Source organism: Herpailurus yagouaroundi, unplaced genomic scaffold (assembly GCF_014898765.1).
Source record: "Herpailurus yagouaroundi ecotype Mexico unplaced genomic scaffold, PumYag 77, whole genome shotgun sequence".
NCBI lineage: Eukaryota > Metazoa > Chordata > Mammalia > Carnivora > Felidae > Herpailurus > Herpailurus yagouaroundi.
The window spans coordinates 93,290,451-93,314,208 of NW_024412388.1; the positions used below are offsets into that span (position 1 = coordinate 93,290,451).

The following is a 23,758-nucleotide window of genomic DNA, read 5'->3' on the forward strand; positions in this document are numbered from 1 at the left end:
TGTCCTTGCCCTGTCGTTGGGGCTGCGCGGACCCGGGTCTCCGGCGAGCTGAGGCGGCGGCGCCGGCCCGCGCGCCCCTTGGGGCCGCCCCCGCATCCCGCTCGCCGGCGTCTGGCTCTCACGATGATGAAGAAGAAGAAGTTTAAGTTTAAGGTGGACTTTGAGCTCGAGGAGCTCTCCTCGGTGCCCTTCGTCAATGGGGTCCTCTTCTGCAAGATGCGGCTGCTGGACGGCGGCAGCTTCACCGCGGAGTCCCCCAGGTAACTCGCCCTCGGCGCCTCCCGAGCCGTTCCGCCTGCCCCGAAGGGGTTTGTTTCATGGGCAGCTTGTCTTTCCTTGGCCCGTTTACTTAAGGGGGAAAGCCAGCCTCGTGAGCTCCTCGTCCTCTAGGGACCCAGTCTGAAATCAGTCAGGAGTTTATTGATCTGCACAAAGTGCTTCGCAAATGGGTCCATCCCAGCTGGGCTTGGCTCCTGCTCTCCTGATTCCAGATGGTTCCTGGTATCTACTCTTCCCTCCTAAATTCTCTAGGAATGGGTGCAGTGGCCAGAAGGGAGAAAATGCTTCTGGTTTCTCTTAAGACATTTACGTATTTGTGAAATGCAAAGTGAAAATTGAACTGTTATTGAAACAGAAACAAAAATAACCCAAACCGCTTGCGTTCCAAGAGCCCTCGCTCTGAACAGAAACCTGTGCTTAGCATTAACTCCTTTTCTTTTGTTTCTTAGTGGGGGGGGCGGGGGAGGGTGTACTCAGAAGCCCAGGATGTGGCCAGGGTAGGCCTGATCAGGCTTGTCTTGACTTCAGTCAAGTGTTCCCTGGCAGAGGAGACAACAGTCTGTGCCTCATCGGAGAGCTGCGTCTCCAGTTACGCGCTCAACACTCACTGAATTACCAGCCTTGAGGTGGCCACTAGTGGCTCTCAGTGTAAAGGACTTGGAACCAGAAGGAGAGCCCAGACCTGCGCTCATTTTGAAATGAACCCCAAGGCACTCTCAGGGAGAGTCGTTGGCAGATTGCGGACTGAAGTCAAGGGTGATAGTGTTCCTTAAGTAATTTAAGGTCTATTGGGTAGGTTGACAGATTTACCCTAAGGTAAGTGTTCTTTAAGAAAATAGGAAATTTACATAATTTTTAAAAATGAACTTTTAAGTTCCTGAGATCAAGAAAAGAGATTAACAATTAATACTTATTTTGCCTAAATTTACTGTTCATGAACTTTATTTTTACCCTAAAAAATATTCTGCTTTCTTTTGATCTGTCATCCCTATTAATGTAAAGAGAATAAGATAAATAGGTTGTGAAATTGGGGCCAGAAGATTGTCTACAGTGGCAACACTGAAGCCTGTAGAAGCCAGAAAATGTAATGTCTAGTTGGCCAAAGCCAAGGATTTATAAAACATTATTGACTCTCAGAATTAAAAAAACAGTTAGCCAAGGGTACTTTTAAAAATTAAACTGTGATGACAAATCTTTTGTGGCTATTCAGCTAATTAATTACACTGCAATCATTTTAACACACTGGTAGGAGAACAGTGTAACTTAAAATGGTGCACCAACTATTGTACCAGCTCCTAAAGTGTTGAAAAACCAAAGCCAATTCTTGAATGTCCTGTAGGTACAAATGACTGTCTTATCCTGGATCTTACCCTGTTTGCTGCAGGGTCACATGCCCCACTAATGGCTGTTAGACCAGCTCTTCTGGGCCAGTGATGACACCTGGTGGTCAGGGTACTACTTCTCTCTTAACTCTTTCCTCCCTCAGATTATTGATTTGGCTTGCTACTGACAAATCCGTTATTTCAGTGTTGCAGGTAATCATTTATTCAGCGAATACATGTAAATTGGGTCCTTTAAGCTTATTACCTTATTTCATTCTCACAGAAAACCTGTGAGGGGGGCGCCTGGGTGGCGCAGTTGGTTAAGCGTCCGACTTCAGCCAGGTCACGATCTCGCGGTCCGTGAGTTCGAGCCCCGCGTCGGGCTCTGGGCTGATGGCTCAGAGCCTGGAGCCTGTTTCCGATTCTGTGTCTCCCTCTCTCTCTGCCCCTCCCCCATTCATGCTCTGTCTCTCTCTGTCCCAAAAATAAATAAACGTTGAAAAAAAAAAAAAAAGAAAACCTGTGAGGTAGGGATTCACATTTTATGAATGAATAAACCGAGACTCAGGTTAACTTTCCCAAGGCATCCACGTGTGGTAAGTGAAATGCCAAGATCTTGATATGGGTCTGTCTGATTTCAGATTGATGCCAGATGAAGGAGAAAAGTGTGCTGTGCTGAGTAGGGAGCTTCCTAATGGTTTAACAAGCAAGGGGTATAATTTGATTTCTAATTTGCAAGAGTTGGAAAGGAAAAAGCAGAGTATCCTGGGTTAAATTTACCCCCTTCTCTTCCAACAAAAATGTGACCTTAATGAAAATCAGTAGGGTTGAGAATAGTGCTCTCTGTGGCCAAATAAAAACCCCTTTAGTTTGGAGGGAAATGATTCATAAGGAGCCTGTGCCTTGTTAGGGAGAGGTAGTTTGTGTAAAGCTAAGAGCAAGGATTTAGGATAAGGCAGATCTGAGCCTAAATCCTGACTCCACTGTGGTAAACCTGGGTAGGTTACTCAGCCTCTCAAAGATTGCATCTACAAAATAGAAACCATCACTGGCATATGGGGTTGTTGTGAGGATTTAGTAAGTTGATGTACCAAAAACAGATATCACAGTGCTCTAGCACCCAATTGACATTTAAAGAGAAGACGAGGAGCTTGTCTGAGAGGGTTTGCTTCCTTTAGATGTTGATACTTAACTCCTTTATCCTGACAATTACAAAAGTGTTGGTTTGAAAACGATACCTTAGGGGCGCCTGGGTGGCTCAAATAGTTAAGTGTCGGACTTCGGCTCAGGTCATGATTTCGTGGTCTGTGAGTTCAAGCCCCGCATCAGGCTCTGTGCTGACAGCTCAGAGCCTGGAGCCTGCTTCAGATTCTGCGTCTCCCTCTATCTCTCTGCCCTTCCCCCACTCACGCTCTGTCTCTCTCAAAAATAAATAAACATTAAAAAAAATTGAAAAATGTACCTTATTCTACAAGGGGAGAAAAAAACCTGAAATATCTAAAGGATGTGAATTATTTTTAAATTACCTAATTTTTAATTATTGGGTACCAGGCTAGGCATTGCATCTGTAATTAAATGCTAGAATTTAATTTTTTTAAATAACTTTACGTGCCTCCTATAAATCAAATATGGCTAACCCTATAACATTTCTCGCATAAAAAATATGAAATTGGGGCACCTGGGTGGCTCAGTCGGTTGGGCATCCAACTTCAGCTCAGGTCATGATTCATAGTTCCTGAGTTCGAGCCCTGATTGGGCTCTGTGCTGACAGCTCAGAGCCTGGAGTCTGCTTCCAATTCTGTGTCTCCCTCTCTCAGGCCCTCCCCTGTTCACGCTCTGTCTCACTCTCTCAAAAATAAATAAACATTTTTAAAAAATATATGAAATTAACTTCATAGAAAAGGGTTAACATAGCAGGCCCGAGACTAATTTCTTAAAAAGACCTGCTTACAATGTTTTTGCTGGCATCAGGGAACTTGAATGGTCATCAGTTCCCTACACTGATGTAAAACTTTAGAGTGTCTCACTGTGCCTAGACTACAATGTGATTTATGCTGAATACTTTCTAGGAGTCTGGAATTTTGGTTTGTGCCAGGGGAAGGGTGGCTATATGACCAGTCACCAAATGAGCTTCCTTGGTAGATGACAGGTGTTGCCACAGTTTGATGCCAGAGAAACTGTGTTCTGGGTGACTCCACTGGGAAGACTTAGAAACTTGCCCATGGTTTCCAAGGACTTTGGTCCATGAACCTTTTCCCTTTACTGATTCTGCTTTGTGTCCTTTCACTATAATAAATCTTAGAAATGAGCATGACTATATGCTGAGTCTTATGAGTCTTCCCAGTGGATCACTCAACCTGGGGATATTCTTGGAGACCCCTGATGCATGAATGTACATAAAATAATAATTCATTTTTTTAGAGAAAAGCCTTAGAGGTACATATCAAATTATAAATATATTTAGCTTTATACAGAAATTAAAGATGCAGATCATTCATTGCTCACCAAATATTAATTGAGCATTTACCAGGTTTCTAACTGTGTATCAGGGGCTCTGAGAAGGACAACAAATAAAAATGCCCATAAATGAATTAGCTCTACTTAATGAAATTAGACCATAGATGTATAATTGTTCACTAGTAGGAGACAGTATGATTTAGTGGCTAATCAATGGGTGAGACAGTATATGAGTGTTGTTGAAATTCTGTAGGTAGAGGATTTATTTGCAGCTGAAATGGTTACTGAAAACCATATTGGCTTTTCAGCTGAGCATGCCAGGAGGATGAATTTGCATTGACAAGGAAGTGAGAGTGAGAGGGCAGCTTGAGCAGGTTATCAGTAGGAGCTGGTGACATATCAGCTTGATTGCAGAGAGAGTTCACACCGAACAGAAGCAAAGATAAAGACTTTGAAACCATTACAAAGAGTTTGCTTTCCACTGCTCATTGGATAAAAGTCAATTTGAGATTCTTGCACTAAGGTGTAATGTGATTAAAATGGTATTGAAGATGGCTAGCGGGCTGATGTTTGTCAGATTCAAGTGGGGATAGACTAGAAGTGGGGAGACAAAGTAGGAGTCTGTTAAAATAACCCAGGAAGGAGCTAATAAGAACCTGAACTTGGAGGTTGTTCTATATAAGTAACTGATAAAATGATAATGCTATGACAAATGCCCTTATGACATGACAAAGAAGTCCAGAAGAATCTTTGTTTCATTTTGTTTTGTTGAGGTATATCGTGGTGTATTTGAGGTGTATTTGTTGATAGAATACTGTGGGGGGAGGATATGAAGAGGTAGGTTTTATGTTTAACACATAACATTGAGGTGACAGTGAGCCTGATAAGCACTTAGAGAAATTTATTGTAGATTTCTTAGGTTCTGTTCTATTGCAAATAAGGCTGCTTACTAAACTTTTCATCTAGAATTTCCTTACACTGTTTTGCCTTTTTAAAGACTAGTAGTGAAAATTAATTTTAGAAGGATCCAGTTTCTCCTGGGAAAGTGTGCTTAGTGAAGGGGTTAGAAATAATATAAAGACCAGAATGTGTTTATTTGTGATAAATGTTATTAAAATTGTCAGATTTTACATATCATAATAAATAAAACATTCAGATAACACTTCGTATGATTGCAGTAATCTAATAAACTGAAACCCAATTATTGCCTAATAAAATATTTTTGAACCTTTCAAAAAGACAGAAAATTACATTATTTAAATCTTTTAAGAGCATGCTTCCTTTGTAAAAGCATTTAAATCTCTTGAGGTTTCTTAAGACTGTGAGAACAAGTTTCATTTCTGGTCTGCTTTAATAAAGGAATAAGAAGAAAATTTTCCTGCATTTTTAGGATTCCCAAGTTTGCCATATTTTGTTCAGCTTTTTCTGTGCTCATCGCTAAATACTTCTCTAAGTTTCACATGAGCCTGTGGCAAAAACCATGTGAATTCAGGGAGTGTCTGGGAAGCTAATGAGCACATCTGTGTGTTGGATCTTTTACTCTGTAAACAAGCTGAAGGGATTTCTTCTCTTTGGCCAGAGTATGTCTTCATGTTTTCAAGATTTTAGTTCACTGTGCATTGTGTACTTATTTTTAGTAATTTTTTTCCATATTGCAAAAGTGAGAGATTCTTATGAAAAATTTAGAAAATAGACGGGTGCCTGGGTGGCTCAGTAGGTTGAATGTCCGACTTCAGCTCAGGTCGTGATCTCATGGTTGGGTTTGTGGATTCAAGCCCCACATGGGGTTTTGCAACGACAGTGCAGAACCTGCTTTGGATTCTATCTCCCTCTAAAAAAATAAACATTAAAAAATTTTTTTTAAAAATTTAGGAAATAGAAAAGCAAAAAGAAAGAACAAAAGTTGCATATAAAGGACCAACTAGAAAGTATCGCTATTATATTTTGGTATATAACATGGGAGTCTTTATTGATACACACCCACAGATCACATCACATCACATACTTTTTTAAAATCCAAAATAGTATCATAATGTACTTAATATGTTTTTCCCTTAATGTATCTTCCCATATCATTACATACTCAATTACAAAATATTTTTTAATAGGTTGTATATCATTCATTCCATCGTATGGATCTCCATGGTTAATTGAACCATGCCTCTTTTGAAATAGTCTTTATTCTATGCTACCTTTTTTTTTTTTTAAGTTTATTTATTTATCTTGAGAGAGTGCCCAGGAGTGGGGCGGGGCTTGGGGGGGTGAGGGGCGCAGAGAGAAAATCCCAGGCAGGCTCCGCACCATTAGCACAGAGCCCCTTATGGGGCTCAAAACCACAAACCGTAAGATCATTACCTGAGCTGAAACCAAGAGTCAGATGCTTAACCGACTGAGCCACCCAGGTGCCCCTCTCTGCTATCTTTTTAATTAATACTTTTATGAACACACTACAGTGAGCATCATTAAAACCAAATTTTGTGCACATCCATCATTATTTTTTAGGACTAATACTTAGAAATGGAATTACTGAATCAAAGGGAATGCAGATTTCTAATGCCCTTGATGAATTATCAACTTGCCCTTCAGTACATTAAGTTGATTTTTTAAGGTAAAAAATACTAATGATTAGCAAATATGAAAAATAACCAGTATTAGAAATGCTGTTTGGCCATATGGCACAGAATTCTATTTTTTCATATATAATTCACATATATATCATATTAGTTTCAGGTGTACCACATAGGGATTTGACATTTGTATACATTGCAAAGTGGTCACCACAATAAGTCTAATTACCATTTGTCACCTTACAAAGTTAATACTCTATTATTGACTATATTTCCCATGCTGTATACTACATCCCCATGATTTATTTATTTTATAACTGGAAGTTTGTACTTCTGAATACCTTTCACTCATTTCGCATCCTCCCAACCCTTTCTCTCTAACAACCACCAGTCCGTTCCCTATATCTATGAGTCTGGGTTTTATTTAAAAAAAATTTTTTTTACCATTTTCATTTATTTTTGAGAGACAGAGACAGAGCGTGAGCAGGGGAGGGGCAGAGAGAGAGGAATACATAGAATCCGAAGCAGGTTCCAGGCTTTGAGCTGTCAGCATAGAGCCCGACACAAGGCTGGACCCCACGAACCATGAGATCATGACCTGAGCTGAAGTTGGATGCGCAACCAACTAACCCACCCAGGTGCCCTTGTTTTGTTTTTTAGTTTCAATATGTAAGTTAAATCATACAGTATTTGTCTTTCTTTGTCAGATTTATTTCTTTTATTATAATACAAGATCCATCCATTGTGCCATTGCCACAAAATGGCAAGAAATCATTCTTCTTTATGACTGAATAATATTCCATTATGTATGTATACCATATCTTTATCCATTCAGCCATCAATGGACACATCAATAGACACATGTTTCTATTACCTTGGCTATAGTAAATAATGCTGTAGTGAACATAGGGTGAGTATATCTTTTTGAATTAATATTTTTTTCTTCAGATAGATAGCCAGTAGTGAAATTGCTGGATCATATGGTAGCTCTATTTTTAATTTTTTGAGGAATCTCCATACTGATTTCCATAGTGGCTGCACCAATTTACGTTCCCACCAGTAGGGTTCCTTTTTCTTCACATCCTCCCTAATACTTGTTATTTCTTGTCTTTTTAATAATAGTTATTCTTAAAGGTGTAACGTATTTCGTTGTGGTTTTGATTTGCATTTCCCTGATGATTCGTGATGTTGAGCATCTTTTCATGTGCCTGTTAGCTATCTGTATGTCTTCTTTAGAAAAACATCTATTTAAATCCTCTGCCTATTTTTTTTTTTAGTTTTTATTTGAATTCCAGTTAGATAACATAGAGTGTATTATTGGTTTCAGGTATACAACAAAGTGATTCTGCACTTCCATACAACACTTGGTGCTTATCAAAACAAGTGTGCTTCTTAATCCCCATCACCTATTAAACACATCCCCCCACCCACCTTCCCTCTGGTAACCATCAGTTGGTTCTCTGTATTAAGAGTCTGTTCTTGGTTTGCCTCTCTTTTCTTTTTCTCTTTGCTCATTTATTTTGTTTCTTAAATTACACATATGAGTGAAATCATATGGTAATTTGTCTTTCTCTGACTTATTTTGCTTAGCACAATACTCTCTAGCTCCATCCATGTCCTCACAAATGACAAGATTTCATTGTAGATATGTCTCTTGAAGCAAAGGAAACAAAAGCAAAAATAAACTATTGGGACTTGATCAAGATAAAAAGCTTCTGCACAGCGAAGGAAACAATCAGCAAGACTAAAAGGCAGCTTACAGAATGGGAGAAGATATATGCAAATGACATATCTGATGAAAGGCTAGTGTCCAGAATATATAAAGAACTTATGAAACTCAACCCCCTAAAGACAAATAATCCAATTTAAAAATGGGCAGAAGACATGAACAGACATTTCTCCAAAGAAGACATGCAGATGGCTAACACACATGAAAAGATGCTCAACATCACTAATCATCAGGGATATACAAATCAAAACTACAATAAGATATCACCACACACCTATAAGAATGGCTAAAATCAACAACACAAGAAACAACAGGTGGTGGCGAGGATGTGGTGAATGGGGAACCTTCTTGCACTGTTGGTGGGAATGCAAACAGGTATGGCCATTGTGGAAACAGTATGGAGGTTCCTCAAAAAATTAAAAACAGAACTACCCTATGATCCAGCAGTTGAACTATCAGGTATTTACCCAAGGAATACAAAAATACAAATTCAAAGGGGTACATGCACCCTGATGTTTATAGCAGCATTGTCTATAATAGCCAGATTATGGAAACAGCCCAAGTGTCCATTGACTGATGAATGGATAATAAAGATGTGTGTCTACACACACACACACACACACACACACACACACAGGAATATTACTCAGCCATGAATAAAATGAAATATGTGCCTATTTTTTTAATCTTTAAAAAAATTTTAATGTTTGGGGCGCCTGGGTGGCACAGTCGGTTAAGCGTCCGACTTCAGCCAGGTCACGATCTCGCGGTCCGTGAGTTCGAGCCCCGCGTCAGGCTCTGGGCTGATGGCTCAGAGCCTGGAGCCTGTTTCCGATTCTGTGTTTCCCTCTCTCTCTGTCCCTCCCCCGTTCATGCTCTGTCTCTCTCTGTCCCAAAAATAAATAAATGTTGAAAAAAAATTAAAAAAAAATTTTAATGTTTATTTATTTTTGAGAGAGAGCACAGGGAAGGGCAGAGAGAGAGAGAGAGGGACAGAGGATCTAAGCCAGCTCTGTGCTAACAGCAGAGAGCCTGATATGGGGCTTGAAATCATGAACCGTGAGATCATGACCTGAGCTAAAGTCAAACACTTAATCAACTGAGCCACCCAGGCACCCCTCTCTGTCTATTTTTAATTTGATTGTTTGTCTATTTATTATTGAGTTGTATGAATTCTTTATATATGGGATATTAATCTCCTTATTGGATATGTGGCTTGCAAATATCTATTCCCATTCAGTAGGTTGCATTTTCATTTTGTTGGTTTCCTTTGCTGTGCAGAAGCTTTTTAGTTAAGATTGTCCCATTTGTTTATTTTTGCTTTGTTTCTTTTGCTTTTGGAGTCAGATCAAAAAACATCACTTGGACCAATGTAAAGAAGTTTACCACTTATGTTTTCTTCTAGGAGTTTTATGATTTCAGGTTTAACATTCAAGTCTTTAGTCCATTTTGAGTTGATTTTTATGTATGGTATAAGATAGTGGTTCAGTTCATTTTTTTGCAGGTGGCTGTCCAGTTTTCCAAACACCATTTATTGAAGTGACTGCCCTTTCCCCATTGTATATTCTTGCCTCCTTTGTCCTAATATTTTTTATTTATTTATTTAGAGAGTGCATTTGAGGGAGGGACAGAGAGAGAGGAAGAGAGAATCCCAAGCAGGCTCTGCACTGTCAGCGCAGAGCCCAATATGGGGCTTGAACTCACAAACCGGGAGATCATGACCTGAGCCAAAGTCAAGACGCTTAACTGACTGAACCATCTAGGTAGTCCTCCTTTGTTCTAAATTAATTGAATATATATGCATGGGTTTATTTCTGGGCTCTCTATTCTTTTTCGCTCATCTGTGTGTCAGTTTTATGTCAGTGTCATAGTGTTCTGATTACCACAGCTTTGTAGTATAGTTTGAAATCAAGTAGTGTGATACCTTTGGCTTTGTTCTTCTTTGTCAATGTTATTTTTGCTATTCAGGATCTTTTGTGGTTCCATACAAATTTTAGAATTATTGGTTTCAGTTCTGTGAAAAATGTATTTGGGATTTAATAGGGATTACATTGAATCTGTAGATTGCTTTGAGTAGTATGGACATTTAAACACTATTAATCCAGAGGTGCCTGGGTGGCTCAGTTAAGCATCCAACTTCAGCTCAGGTCATGATCTCACAGTTCGTGGATTTGAGCCCCGCATCAGGCTCTGTGCTGACTGCTTGCTCAGAGCCTGGAGGCTGCTTCAGATTCTGTGTCTCCTACTCTCTCTGCTCCTCCCCACTTGCACTCTGTCTCACTCTCTCAAAAATAATAAAATAAATGTAAAAAAATTTTTTTAATTTAAACAATATTAATCTAGTCCATGAGCCTAGAATATCTTTACACTTTTTTATGTCATCTTCAGTTTCTTTCATCAATGTCTTATACTTTTCAGTTTTTAGGTCTCTTGCTTCTTGGTTAAATTTATTTCTAGGTAACTTACTCTTTTTCCTAAAATTTATTTATTTTTTTGAGAGAGAGAGAGAGCGAGAGAGAGCATAAAGGGGGATGGGGGCAGCAGAGAGGGAGAGAGAAGGAGAATCCCAAGAAAGCCCCACATTCAGCATGGAGTCCAGCGTGGGGCTCCATCCCACAACCCTGGGATCATGACCTGAGCTGAAATCAAGAGTTGTACACTCAACTAACTGAGCTAGCTAGGCGCCCCTATTTTATTCTTTTTTATAGAATTGTAAATGGGATTATTCTCTTGATTTCTCTTTCTGCTACTTTGTTGTTGGTGTATGGAAATGCAACAGATTTTTGTGTATTAATTTGCATCCTGCAGCTTTACTGAATTCGTTTATTAGTACTGTCTTTTGGTACAATCTTTAATGCTTTCTATGTGTAGTATCATGTCATCCGCAAATAGTGTCATCTGCAAATGTGGCAATTTCACTTCATTTCCAAATTATATGCCTTTTATTTCATTTTCTTGCATAATTTTTGTGGCTAAGCCTTCCAATGCTGTGTTGAATAAAAGTAGGGATAGTGGGCATCCTTGTCTTGTTCCTGATCCTAAAGGAAAAGCTTTTAGATTTTCACTGTTTAGTATGACAGCTGTGATTTTGTCAGTTATGGTCTTTATTATGTTGAGGTACTTTCCCTTTATACCCAATTTGTTGAGAGTTTTTATCTTGAGTGAATGTTGCATTTTGTCAAATGCTTTTTCTGCATTTATTGAGATGATTGTATGCTTTTTATCTTTTATTTTGTTAATGTGGTACATAATGTTGATTGATTTACAGGTATTTAACCATCCACGTATCCCTGAAATAAATCCCATTTATTTGATCTTGGTATATGATCCGTTTAATGTATTGTTGAATTCAGTTTGCTAGTATTTTGTGAGTATAGTGCAGCTATGATCATCAGGAATATTGGCCTGTAATTCTATTTTTGTGTGCAGTATCATTATGTCATTTTGATATCAGGGTAGTGCTGGCCTCATAAAATGAGTTTAGGAGCTTTCCCTCTTCAGTGTTTTTTGTTTGTTTTGTTTTTAAGAGTTTGGGAAGGGGGCACCTGAGTGACTCAGTTGGTTAAGCATCCCACTCTTGATTTCAGCTCAGGTCATGATCTCATGGTTCATGGGATCAAGCCCCGCATTGGGTTCCTTGCTGATAGCGAGAAGCCTGCTTGGGATTCTCTCTCTCCCTCTCTCTGCCCTTCCCCTGCTTGCATGCTCTCCCCCTGCCCTTCTCCAAAAATAAATAAACTTTTAAAAAATAGTGTTTAAAGAGTCTGGGAAAGATAGGTATTCAATCTTTGAATTTTTGGTAGAATTCACCAGTGAAACCATCTGGTCCTGGACTTCTGTTTGTTGAGAGATTTTTGATTATTGATTTGATCTCTTTAGTAGTAATCAGTATGTTCAGAGTTTCTATTTCTTCATGATTCAGTCTTGGAAGATTGTAAACTTCTAGGAATTTATCCATTTCTTCTGCGCTGTCCAATTTGTTGTCATATAATTGTTCTTAGTATCCTCTTGTGATCCTTCATATTTCTGAGAAGTTGTAACTTCTCCCTTTTAATTTCTGAATTTATTTGAGCCATCTTTCTTTTTTCTCTTGGGGAATCTAGCTAAAGGTTTGTCAATTTTATTTACCTTTCCAAAGAACCAGCTCTTAGTTTCATTGACCATTTGTCTTTTTAAGTCTCTCTTTTATTTATCCACTCTGATCTTTGTTATTTCCTTCTTTCTCCTAACTTTGGGCTTCATGTGTTCTTCTTTGTCTTGTTTCTTTAGGTGTAAAGTTAAAGTGTTTATTTGATATTTCTCTTATTTCTTGAGGTATTGCTATGAAATTTGTCTCTTAGAACCTCTTTTACTGTATCACACAGATTTTGGTATGTTATATTTCTGCTTTCATTAGTCTTTAGATATTTTGTTATTTCTCCTTTGATTTCTTCAGTGACTTAGTAGTTGTTCAGTAATATGTTGTTTAATCTCCATGTACCTGTAGTTCCAGTTTTCTTCTTGTGATTTCTAGTTTTATAGCATTGTGGTCAGGAAAGATGAGTGATATTATTTCAGTCCTCTTGACTTTATTGAGATTTGTTATGTGGCCTAGAATGTGATTTGATCCTGGAGAATGTTTCCTAGGTACTTGAGAAGATGTTGGATGGAATATTCTGTATATATCTATTAAGTCCATCTGGTCTAACATGTCATTTAAAGCTAATATTTCCTTATGGTTTTCTACGTAGGTAATCTATCCATTGATGTAATTGGGGTGTTAAAATTCCATATTATTATTATGTTGCTATCAATTGGCCCTTTAGGTCTTTTAATATTTGCTTTAGATATTTTGGTGCTTTTATGTTGGGTGTATTTATATTTATAAATGTTGTATCTTTTTGCTGGTTTGTGATCTTAATCATTTTTGCTTTAAACAGACGATTCTGAAGTCCATTTTGTCCAATATGAGTATAACTACACCAGCTTTCTTTTTGTTTTCATTTGCATGGAACATCTTTTTTCATCCCTTCGCTTTCAGTCTGTGTGTGCCCTTCTAATTTTTTTTTTCAATGTTTTTATTTATTTTTGGGACAGAGAGAGACAGAGCATGAATGGGGGAGGGGCAGAGAGAGAGGGAGACACAGAATCGGAAACAGGCTCCAGGCTCCGAGCCATCAGCCCAGAGCCTGACGCGGGGCTCGAACTCACGGACCGCGAGATCGTGACCTGGCTGAAGTCGGACGCTTAACCGACTGTGCCACCCAGGCGCCCCTGTGTGTGCCCTTCTAAAGTGAGTCTCTTCAAACTAAGGGTTGATGGGGGGTGGGAGGGAGGAGAGGGTGGGTGATGGGTATTGAGGAGGGCACCTTTTGGGATGAGCACTGGGTGTTGTATGGAAACCAATTTGACAATAAATTTCATATATAAATAAAAAATAAAAAGAAAAAATAAATAAAAATAAAAATAGCATGTATATGTCAAAAAAAAAATTTTAAAAAATAAATAAAACTATAAAGAGCTTAAAAAAATAAAAAAAAAATAAAGTGAGTCTCTTGTAGGTGGTATATAGATGTGTCTTGTTTCTTAATCCATTCATCTAATCTACATCTCTTGATTGGACAACTTAGTCCAATTTACATTTAAAGCAATTATTGGTAGATATGTACTTGTTGCAATTTTGTTAAGTGTTTTCTGGTTGTTTTTGTAGTTCCTCTCTTCCTTTCTTGTTCTTTCTCTTTTCCCTTGTGGCTTGATGACTTTCTTTAGTGTTGTGTTTAGATTCCTTCTCCTTTTCTTTTGTGTATTTGCTATAAGTTCTTGCTTTGTGGTTACCATGAGGCTCACATATATCATCCTATGTATATAGCAGTCTACTTTAAGTTGAAAGCAACTTAAATTTGAACACATTCCAAAACTCTACATTTTTTATTCTCCCCTGACACATTTTATGCTTTTGGTGTCACTTTTTACATCTTTTTGTTTTATGTATCCCTTAGCTAATTATTATAGTTTTTAATTTTACTACTTTTGTCTTTTAGCCTTTTAGTAGCCTTATAAGTTATTAGTCCACTACCTTTACTATATATTTACCTTTTCCAGTGAGATTTTTACTTTCATATGTTTTCTTGTTATTAATTAATGCCATTTCTTTTCAGCTTAAAGAAGTCTGTTTAATATTTCTTATAAGGCCATTTTAATAGAGATGGACTTCTATAGCTTTTGCTTGTCTGGAAAACTCTTTCTCTCTCCTTCAAATCTAAATGATAACCTTGCTGGGTAGAGTATTCTTGGTTTGAAGTTTTTTCCTTTCAGCACTTTGATACTTTATGCTACTCCCTTTTGACCTGCAGAGTTTCTGCTGATAGCCTCATGGGGTTTCCTTTGTACATAACAATTTGTTTTTCTCTTCCTGCTTTTAAGATTCTCTCTTTAACTTTTGACATTTTAATCATAATGTGTCTTGGTAGCATCTTTGGGTTCATTTTATTTGGAACTGTCTGGGCACCCTGGACCTGGACATCAGTTTCCTTTCCTAGGTTAGGGAATTTTTCAGCCATATTTCTTCAGGTAAGTTTTCTGCCCCTTACTCTCTTTCTTCTCTCTATAAGACCCCAGAAATGCAAATGTTATTCCACTTGATGTTGTCCTAGATGTTCCTTAAATTATCTTTATTTTTTAAATTCTTATTTCTGTTTGCTCTTCTGTTTGGGTGAGTTTCATTGCTTTATCTTCCTCCTCACTGATCAATAGTTCTACTTCACCAAGTCTACTGTTGAATTCCTCTTGTATATTTTTCAGTTCAGCTGTTGTATTCTCCACCTCTGTGACTTCTGTTTGGTACTTTTTAAATATATTTTCTATCTCTTTGTTGAAGTTCTCACTGTGTTCATTCTTCTGAGTTTGGTGAGTGTCTTTATGACGATTACTCTGAATTTTTTTATCAAGTACATTACTTATCCCTGTATCATTTAGGCCTTTTTCTGAGGTTTTGCCTTGTTTTTTTATTTGGAACGTGTTTCTTTGACTCCTTATTTTACTTGACTCCCTGTTTATGTGTATTAGGTGACACAGCTCCCTCTCTGTCTTGAAGGAATGGCCTTGTGTAGGTGATAATCCTTATCATTCAACTTTGCCCTAACTCTTGACTATCTCTCAAACCTTTGTGATTGTCTAAGCCACCTGATTTATTATTCTTGATATTCCCATGTTGAGGTTGTGCCAATACCTGTTAGTGATCCAAGGGGAGGAATCTCATTTAGCATCTAGTTTCAGACTGGAAGCCAGACCCTCAGGCAGGAGCTTTTAAAGTTTGAAAATATATACAATCTTATGGAGCCACAGTCATAATCTATATTAGCCTCCAGACCAGGAGATCTTGAGGTATTCCCTGGGCAACAGTTGCAAAAATCTGGGAAGGCTCGTTGAGCCGTAGCAAGGTGAGTGGCATGCACAAGGATGGTATTTTCCTGCTTACATTCCCTGATAGGCCTCGTTAGCCTCTAGATGTATGCGAAACCTGAAGCCTATGCCTTGAGCTGAAGCTCCAGGCTAAGTAAATAGGCCTTTTTCACAGGAAGACTAGAGTTGTGTTTCAGTCTGCTGTCTTTGTAGTCCCCAGGTCATGATGGCCTGCCAAGAGCTGTCTTTTGGACTGTTACAGTCCCATGGAGCTCTGGAACACCAGTCCTCTTGACCAGCGGTGTCAGATAATCAACAGACATCCCCTATATGGATTGCACATGCCCCCTGGCTTTAGTAAAGGAGCTGGAAAATCTAGGGGGTAGGACATGCTCCACAGTGTTAGAAAAGCAACAGGAAAATGTCTTAACCTCATGTATTCATATGATTCAGCAGTGTAGCAAGTGAGTGAGTGCCTGGTCCATGCACATACACAGGCTTTAGGCTTGGGAGTAGGAGGATGCCCCAACTACTTGCACTTTCCAGCCCCAGCTGGGGGGCGGGGGGTTGGAACAGCCGGTGCTGGCATACTGTAGCTACGGAGTGGGAGAACTCCACAACTGTATGTGCTCTCTGGTCTAAGCAGGTGAGAGGTAAGCATGACTGCTTACCCAACTCATCCTAGCAAAGCAGTTCTATATCTAAGGTCACCCACCTGTGCTAGTAGTCTATGTGAAGAGTGCCACAGTGGTTTCTGCCAGTGCCTTCATATCTAGGAAGCATCTAAACTAGCCTCCATTCCTCTACCCAGTGCCCGCAGATCAGCAAATGAATCTCCTTCACACAAAACCTCAGTTCTTTTCAAACTGCTGTTTTTCACTGGGTCTCAGGGTGAGTAAGGATGTGCATGAGCTCTCCAAGAGGGGAGTCATAGTATCCTACAGCACTTTGGGACCCCCAGACATCAGTCCTGTTGGTTTTACAAGCCAGACATTTTGGGTCTTGTCTTCATGGTTCATATTCCAGGGGCTGCAGAGCCCATTGTGGAGTACCAACCCCTGACACCTCCAGAAGAGTGCCTATCTGGTGAGATCCCTCTCTCTTATGTGTCACCACACCAGGGGTGGGTTTTTTTGTGAGACTGTGTCTCTGCCTCTCCTACCCATCTTGATGTGGTCCTCTTTTCCTTTGTTGTGGAGAGTACTTCATCTTGTTTTCAGATCTTTATCAGAAATGATCCATATGTAGCTATAGATGTGATGTTTCTGTGGGAAGAGGTGAGTTTGGGATCTTCCTATGCTGACATCTTGGACAACCCCCCCCCCCCCCATCACAGAGGGTTTTTTTTTTTTAATTAATTTATTTTTTAATTCCAGTACAATTAACATACAGTGTTAGTTTTATGTGTACAATATAGTGATTCATCCATTCTATATGCAGCTCAGTGCTCATTATAAGTGTACTCTTCATCCCCTTCACCTGTTTCACTTGTCCCCCCCACCCACCTCCCCTCTAGTAACCACCAGTATGTTCTCTATAGTTAAGACTGTTTTTTTGTCTTTTTTTCTTCGTTTTGTTTCTTAAATTCCACATAATTAAATCATATAGTATTCCTCCAGTCATTCACTAACTTATTTCCCTTATTTCACATTATACTCTCTAGAACCATCTATGATTTCATTCTTTTTTTATAGCTGAATAATATTCCATCTTCTTTATGCATTTCATCACATCTTTATCCCCCACGTCTTCTTTTGTCAATCAGTGGACCCTTGAGCTGCTTCTTTAATTTGGCTATTGTAAATAATGCTGCAGTAAACCTAATGGTGCATGTATCTTTTTGAATTAGTGTTCTCATATTCTTTGGGTAAATACCCAGTAGTGCAATAACTGGACGTAGTTCTATTTTTAATTTTTTGAGGAACCTCTATGTTGTTTTCTGTAGTGGCTGTACCAGTTTGCATTCTCACCAGCAATGCAAACACTAGGGTTCCTTTTTATCCATATCCTTACCAATATTTGTTTCTTGTGTTTTTTTATTTTAGCCATTCTGACAGGTGTGTGGTGATCTCTCATTGTGATTTTGATTTGCATTTCCCTGATAAGTGATACTGAGCATCTTTTCATGTGTCTCTTGGCCATCTGTGTGTCTTCTTTGGAAAAAATGTCTTTTCATGTCCTCTGCCTATTTTTATTGGATTATTTGGGGAAGGGGTATTGAGTTGTATAAGTTATTTATACATTCTGGATACTAGCCCCTTATCAGATACATCATTTGCAAATATCTTCTTCCATTCAGTACACTGTCCTTTGTTTGGTTGATTTTTTTCCTTTGCTGTGAAGAAGTTTTATTTTGATGTAATGCCAATAGTTTATTTTTGGTTTTGTTTCCTTTGCCTTAGGAGACATGTCTAGAAAAATGTTGCTACAATCGATGTCAGGAAAATTACTGCCTGTGCTCTCTTCTAGGAGTTTTATGGTTTCAGGTCTCACATTTGGGTTTTTAATCCATTTTGAGTTTATTTTTGTGTATGATGTAAGGAAGTAGTTCAATTTCATTCTTTTGCATGTAGCTGTCCAGTTTTCCCAACACCATTAGTTGAAGAGTCTACCTTTTTCCCATTGCATGTTCTTGTCTCTGTCAAAGATTAATTGACATTAATTAATTAATCATGGGTTTACTTTTGGGTCCTCTATTCTGTTCCATTGATTTGTCTGTTTTTGTGCCAATACCATACTGTTTTGATTACTACTGCTTTATAGTATATCTTGATATCTGGGATTGTGATTCCTCCAGTTTTGTTCTTCCTTTCCAGATTACTTTGGCTACTCACAGTATTTTGTGGTTCCATACAAATTTTAGGATTATTTTTTCTAGTTCTATGAAAAATGTTGTTGGTATTTTGGTAGGGATTGCATTAAATCTGTAGATTGCTTTGTATAGCTGGGACATTTTAACAATGTTTTTTCTCCTGATCGATGAGCATGGAATATCTTTCCATTTGTGTCATTTTCAATTTCTTCCATCTGTGTTTTATAATTTTTAAAGTACAAGTCTTTTAAAGTACAAGTCTTTAGTTAAGTTTATTACTAGGTACTTTATTTTGTTGGGTACAGTTGTAAATGTGATTGTTTTCTTAATTTCTTTTCTGGTTCATTATCAGTGTATAAAAATGCAACAGATTTCTGTGTATTGATTTTATATCCTGCAACTTTAGTGAATTCATTTATCAGTTCTAGTAGTTTTTGGTGGAATCTTTAGGATTTTCTATGTAAAGTATCATGTCATCTGCAAATAGTGACATTTTACTTCTTCCTTACCAATTTAGATGCCTTTTATTTCTTTTTCTTGCCGCATTGCTATGGCTAGGACTTTCAGTACTATGTTGAATAAAAGTGGTGAAAGTGGACATCCTTGTCTTGTTGCTGATCTTAGGAAAGCTTTCCGCTTTTCACCATTGAGTATGTGTCACAAAATTCTTTATACCCTGACCAGAAATGGGGTCATCTAGTCACATTATTAGAATATCTCACATTATTACAATGCTATATTGTAATAATGATAGCTAACATTTTTTAGTGCTTTTCCCATGTGCCAGAAACTTTTCTAAGCCTTTATATCCTCAAAATACCCCTAGTAGGAAGGTACTATTATTACATTATTACTGTTGTTACTTTTGCTTATACCTGAGAAAACAGAACTGCAAAGAGGCACTGGAAGTTAAAAGCAATAGAGCTAGGAGGCAGTTTGGTTCTAGGGTACACTCTTGATCACTAAATTTTGCTGCCTTTCAAGTTTTATGTTTTCTCATTTTTATATTCTAACAAAATTGTAGGTAAATATATGTAGTATGACTTTTTCTGAATGCTAGTCTCAGAAAACTGGTTCCAATATGTGACACCACTAAACAGGTCACTGGACCTGGCCCCTCTAAATTTGCCCTAAGATTATTGTATATCAGACATAAGAAACATAGTACTAATACATATGTTTCTTTTTTCAAGGTGTGGTTTTCTAGTACGAAGTCCTCAAAATTCAGTCTCATTACTGGATAGTTGTGCCTTATAACAACATTATTAATATCATTTTAACCAGTAAGTTGATATTCACTGTTGCATCTCTAAGTCTTGCACAGTAAACAGTTCATAAATATTTATCAAGAGAATGCAGATATTTAGAGAAAGCATCTGTCATATCTTTGCTAAGGATGACAAATACACAGAGACCCCCAAATTAAATATATAGGGAAGTCATTTAGGGAAGTATATGCTGTCCTATGTACATGGCTTATAAAAAATTAGTGTTCAGTTTGGGGTGTCAGCCTTTGAGGGATACTATGTGAGATCCAAAGAAATTTGTTAAGATTCTGAGGAATCTTGAATTATGTTAACAATGGGGGACTAGGGTGGACTCGAGAGAAAATGATAGTCTTCAAATACTAAAACAAAAAAAGTGTGTATGTGAGTGTGTGTATGTGTGTGTGTATTTTACATTCTTAATTTTATTTAATTCTGGTAAAATCCCTTTTATAGAGATGCTGCCTCCTATTGGGTTTGGATATACATTAGATGCTATAACATGTATATTGAAAAATAATAAGTGGTTTAAAACATATAGACGTTTGTTTTTCTCTCATATAAATTCCAAGCTGATGTGGTGGCTCTGCTCTGTCAAGTTGTCAGGGGCCCTGACTTTATCTTGTTGCTCTGTCATACCCAGGGTATTGTTCTCATCCACAGGGTCTAAGTTGGTTCACCCCACATCCGAATTCTAGCCACTAGGAAAAAGGAAAGGGGAAGAGGAGGTCCCTGTTGCAAATAGCCCATTGACCAGAACTTAAGCAGAAAGCCACACCTAGCCCCAAGAAAGGTTGAGAAATATAGTCTTTCTTGGGTGTCCGTGTACTCAGAAAAAGATTCAATTATGGTAAAGAAAAGGGAGGACAGATATCAGGGTACAGCTAGCCTCTGTCACACCACTTTTTTTAGAAATGAGAAAGTTGATCCTCAGAAAAAGCAACATAATTTGTTCAAGGTCACAAATCACTTAAATGAGAGACATTTGAAAGACTATCTCATAAAGAGGGAATAGACTTATGCTGGGTGCATCAGAGGACAGAACATAGGACCAATGGAGACGTGTTAAAGAAGGCATGTCTCTATCCAGTATGATATTAGAAAAGTAATCTCTAACATTTAGAAGAATATAGTAGTAAATAGGCTACCTCAGTCTCTGGTCCATTTGTCAGGGATATTGTCCTTCATTAGAAGGATTGGTGACCTAGATGGTTCTCACAGCCCTTTCTAACTCCAGGATTGTGTGACAGGGCTTTCTGATTTCTGATTTTTTATCAGTATTTCCTGATACTGCTCTTCGCAAGTCTCCCATTTTAGCCAAGACTGTTCAGCTGATATTAGCCAAATGTCTGTGGGTTTCTGTCTCCTTGGTACTCTCTCCTTGCCCACCTCTTCACCATTCTTTCAGTTGATTCACATTCCAACCATTCTTCAAGAGCTAAGTCAAATGTCTCATCACCTTTATGCCCTACAGTCCTACAGTCCACCCACCTACAGTCCACCCACTGCTTTCCTGCAATGTTTACTACACATACTGTGTCCTTAATTAATGGTGGTTGTCTGTTGAATGAATGAAATCTTACCTCACTGTCCCACTCCAGTTTTACCTCACACTCAATTCCTATAGTTCTTGTTTCTACCCCAAACTTGTTCTTTTAATTGCCTTTATGAAAAATTTCCACATAGTTTAAAATTTACAGTAGTAATAATAAATAAAGGAAAAAGTAGAAAGAAGTGTTTAACTGTTTGGGGGAGGAGAGTAGAGCAGGGAAAGTGTCATGGAAGAGAATTCCTTAGCAAGATTTTGAAAAAAGTCTAGCTGAAGGAGCAGTGTATGTACACAATGGCAAGGAACAGCAGCATGGTATGTGCAGGGAACACTGTGAAGACGGGTTTATCACACTATCCAAAAGATTGTGAACTCTTTGAAGGAGAGAGTAACCCCCGCCCCTTTCCAAACGTTCACGTTGCACCACTTCACATTTAGGAAAGATCTCCTTTCGTGTGGTAACAACTTTTCTCATAAAAGCAGAAATCCTCTTCAGATTTCTTTCAGTTAGCAAAACTGGGCGCTAATGTAGGTCTTTCCTAAACGTGAAGTGGAGTGACACAAACTTTCAGAAAGTGAGGGATACCTGTGTGTGGTATTCCCCTCCCTTATTTGTGGTTTCGGTTTCTGAGGCTTCAGTTACCAGAGGTCAACTGTGGTCAGGAAGCAGATGATCCTCCTAATGAATGGTCAGAATGTCAGCAGTAGCCTAAGGCTGTGTCACAGTGCCTACATTATTCACCTCACTCATCACAGACCTTTTATCATCTCATATCCTCATAAGAGGAAGGGTAAGTACAGTACAATAAGATATTTTGAGGGAGAGACCACATTCACATAACTTTTGTTACTGTATATTGTAGCTGTTCTGTTTTATCGTTACTTATTGTTGCTAATCTGTAATCTTACAGTGCTTAATTTATAAATTAGACTTTATCACAGGTACGTATAGATAGGAAAAAAATGTTCGCATAGAGTTCAGTACTATCCATGGTTTCAGGCATCCACTGGGAGTCTTGGAACATACCCCCCCCCCCAGTCATGGGGGCACTACTATAATTGTGTATTACTGCTGACACATGAAGAAAGGGAGAGAGAGTGGTCTCTATAAGGATTTTGGATTTAACTTTGATACTGTAGGGTCTATGGAGCCAAAAGCAGAGGAGTGTGTGATTTATGCCAAGTTAGTAGGTTGGCTTAAGGCTGGCATTTAAGAGAATTCTCATCTGACGGCCTTAGCTTTCTCAGTGGCAACTGAGAAAGGATGAATAAGGAACATGAGGATAACATAAAAGATCAGAAAAGCTTTTGTAAGTGATGGGAGAGGAAGCTGACCAAAGACAAATCCAAAAGGCCCAAGTGGAATTTAAAACATGAATTTTAGTGATGGCAATGTACATGTTAATGCATTTTTCTTCAGCAGTGCTCATAGGTTTGAGATAGTGAGATAGGAAGAAATGGTTAGAAGGTTTGATTCAGGTTTAGATGTTTGTTAGGTATGTGGAAAGACCAAGGAGGCAAGGGAATTAAGAGTGTTGGTGAGAAAGGAATTTAAGCAGTCATTCATGGGATCTGCACTTCATAAGGAGAGAAACCAGGCCAGAAAGATAAATCAGGAAAACATAAAATGGTTAGAAGATGCAGGCCTGGATGATTGTATGTATGGAAGGAATGAGGCTGTGACAGATTTGGTGGAATAAGAGATGTGCTCAGAGAGTGGGGTATGGAAGCTTGAGGTTCCTTCCTTCTAGAGCAGTCAGGAGGGTTGGCAAGGTCCAGGGTGCAGGTGTTACTAAAGTGATGTAAGGATAGGCATAGGGCAAAGAACTCTGGGTCTAGGGTGTTAGGTCATGTGCATGGTGTTAAATAGTGACAATGATTGCAGGTGTGGGGGTGAAGAGGGAAAGATCAAAAAAGACATGCTTCAGTGTGACATTAACTAGGAGAAGAAGAGTGTAGGCTGATACTATAGCCTGACATTGTGTGCCTCAAACTTGGAAGTAGAACTACAGCCTACAAATGACATTGAGGAGTTAGGGAAATTCTAGTGCCGCCTTCTGTGGAAGATGGGGGTGGAGAATAAACATCACCTATTCCACAGGGCTTCAGTACAAGTAGTGTCCCCCTGAGATAGTTGGTTTCAGTTAGGCAGTGAGCAGAGTGTTCTTATATGAAGAGGTTCAGGCTGTATCAGTTTACTTACCCCTCCGGAACCAGGGTTTCAGGCAACATGGTCAAAGGAGTTGGGAAGGAGAGCAGCAACAGGAGAATGAATCAGAGCGAGGAGGGATAGAACAGTGGGAAAGAGCCAGCTGGGGATTCAGGCAGGCTGGGCGACTAGGATCTGCGTCATAGTCTTTTCCTGTGAATTACAGGGATGAGAGGTATATAGAGAAAT

The 23,758-nt window shown here is 38.7% G+C and overlaps 1 protein-coding gene across 1 annotated transcript in view; it reads left to right on the plus strand.

The window, feature by feature from the left end:
* The first annotated feature begins 25 nt into the window (after positions 1–25).
* Positions 26–23,758, plus strand: part of EEIG2 (EEIG family member 2) — a 94,004-nt gene continuing 70,271 nt past the window's right edge. The window contains exon 1 of the mRNA XM_040471162.1: positions 26–260. Within this exon, the coding sequence (XP_040327096.1) occupies positions 124–260 (137 nt within the window). The 5' untranslated portion in view covers positions 26–123. The remainder of the gene's footprint in view (positions 261–23,758) is intronic.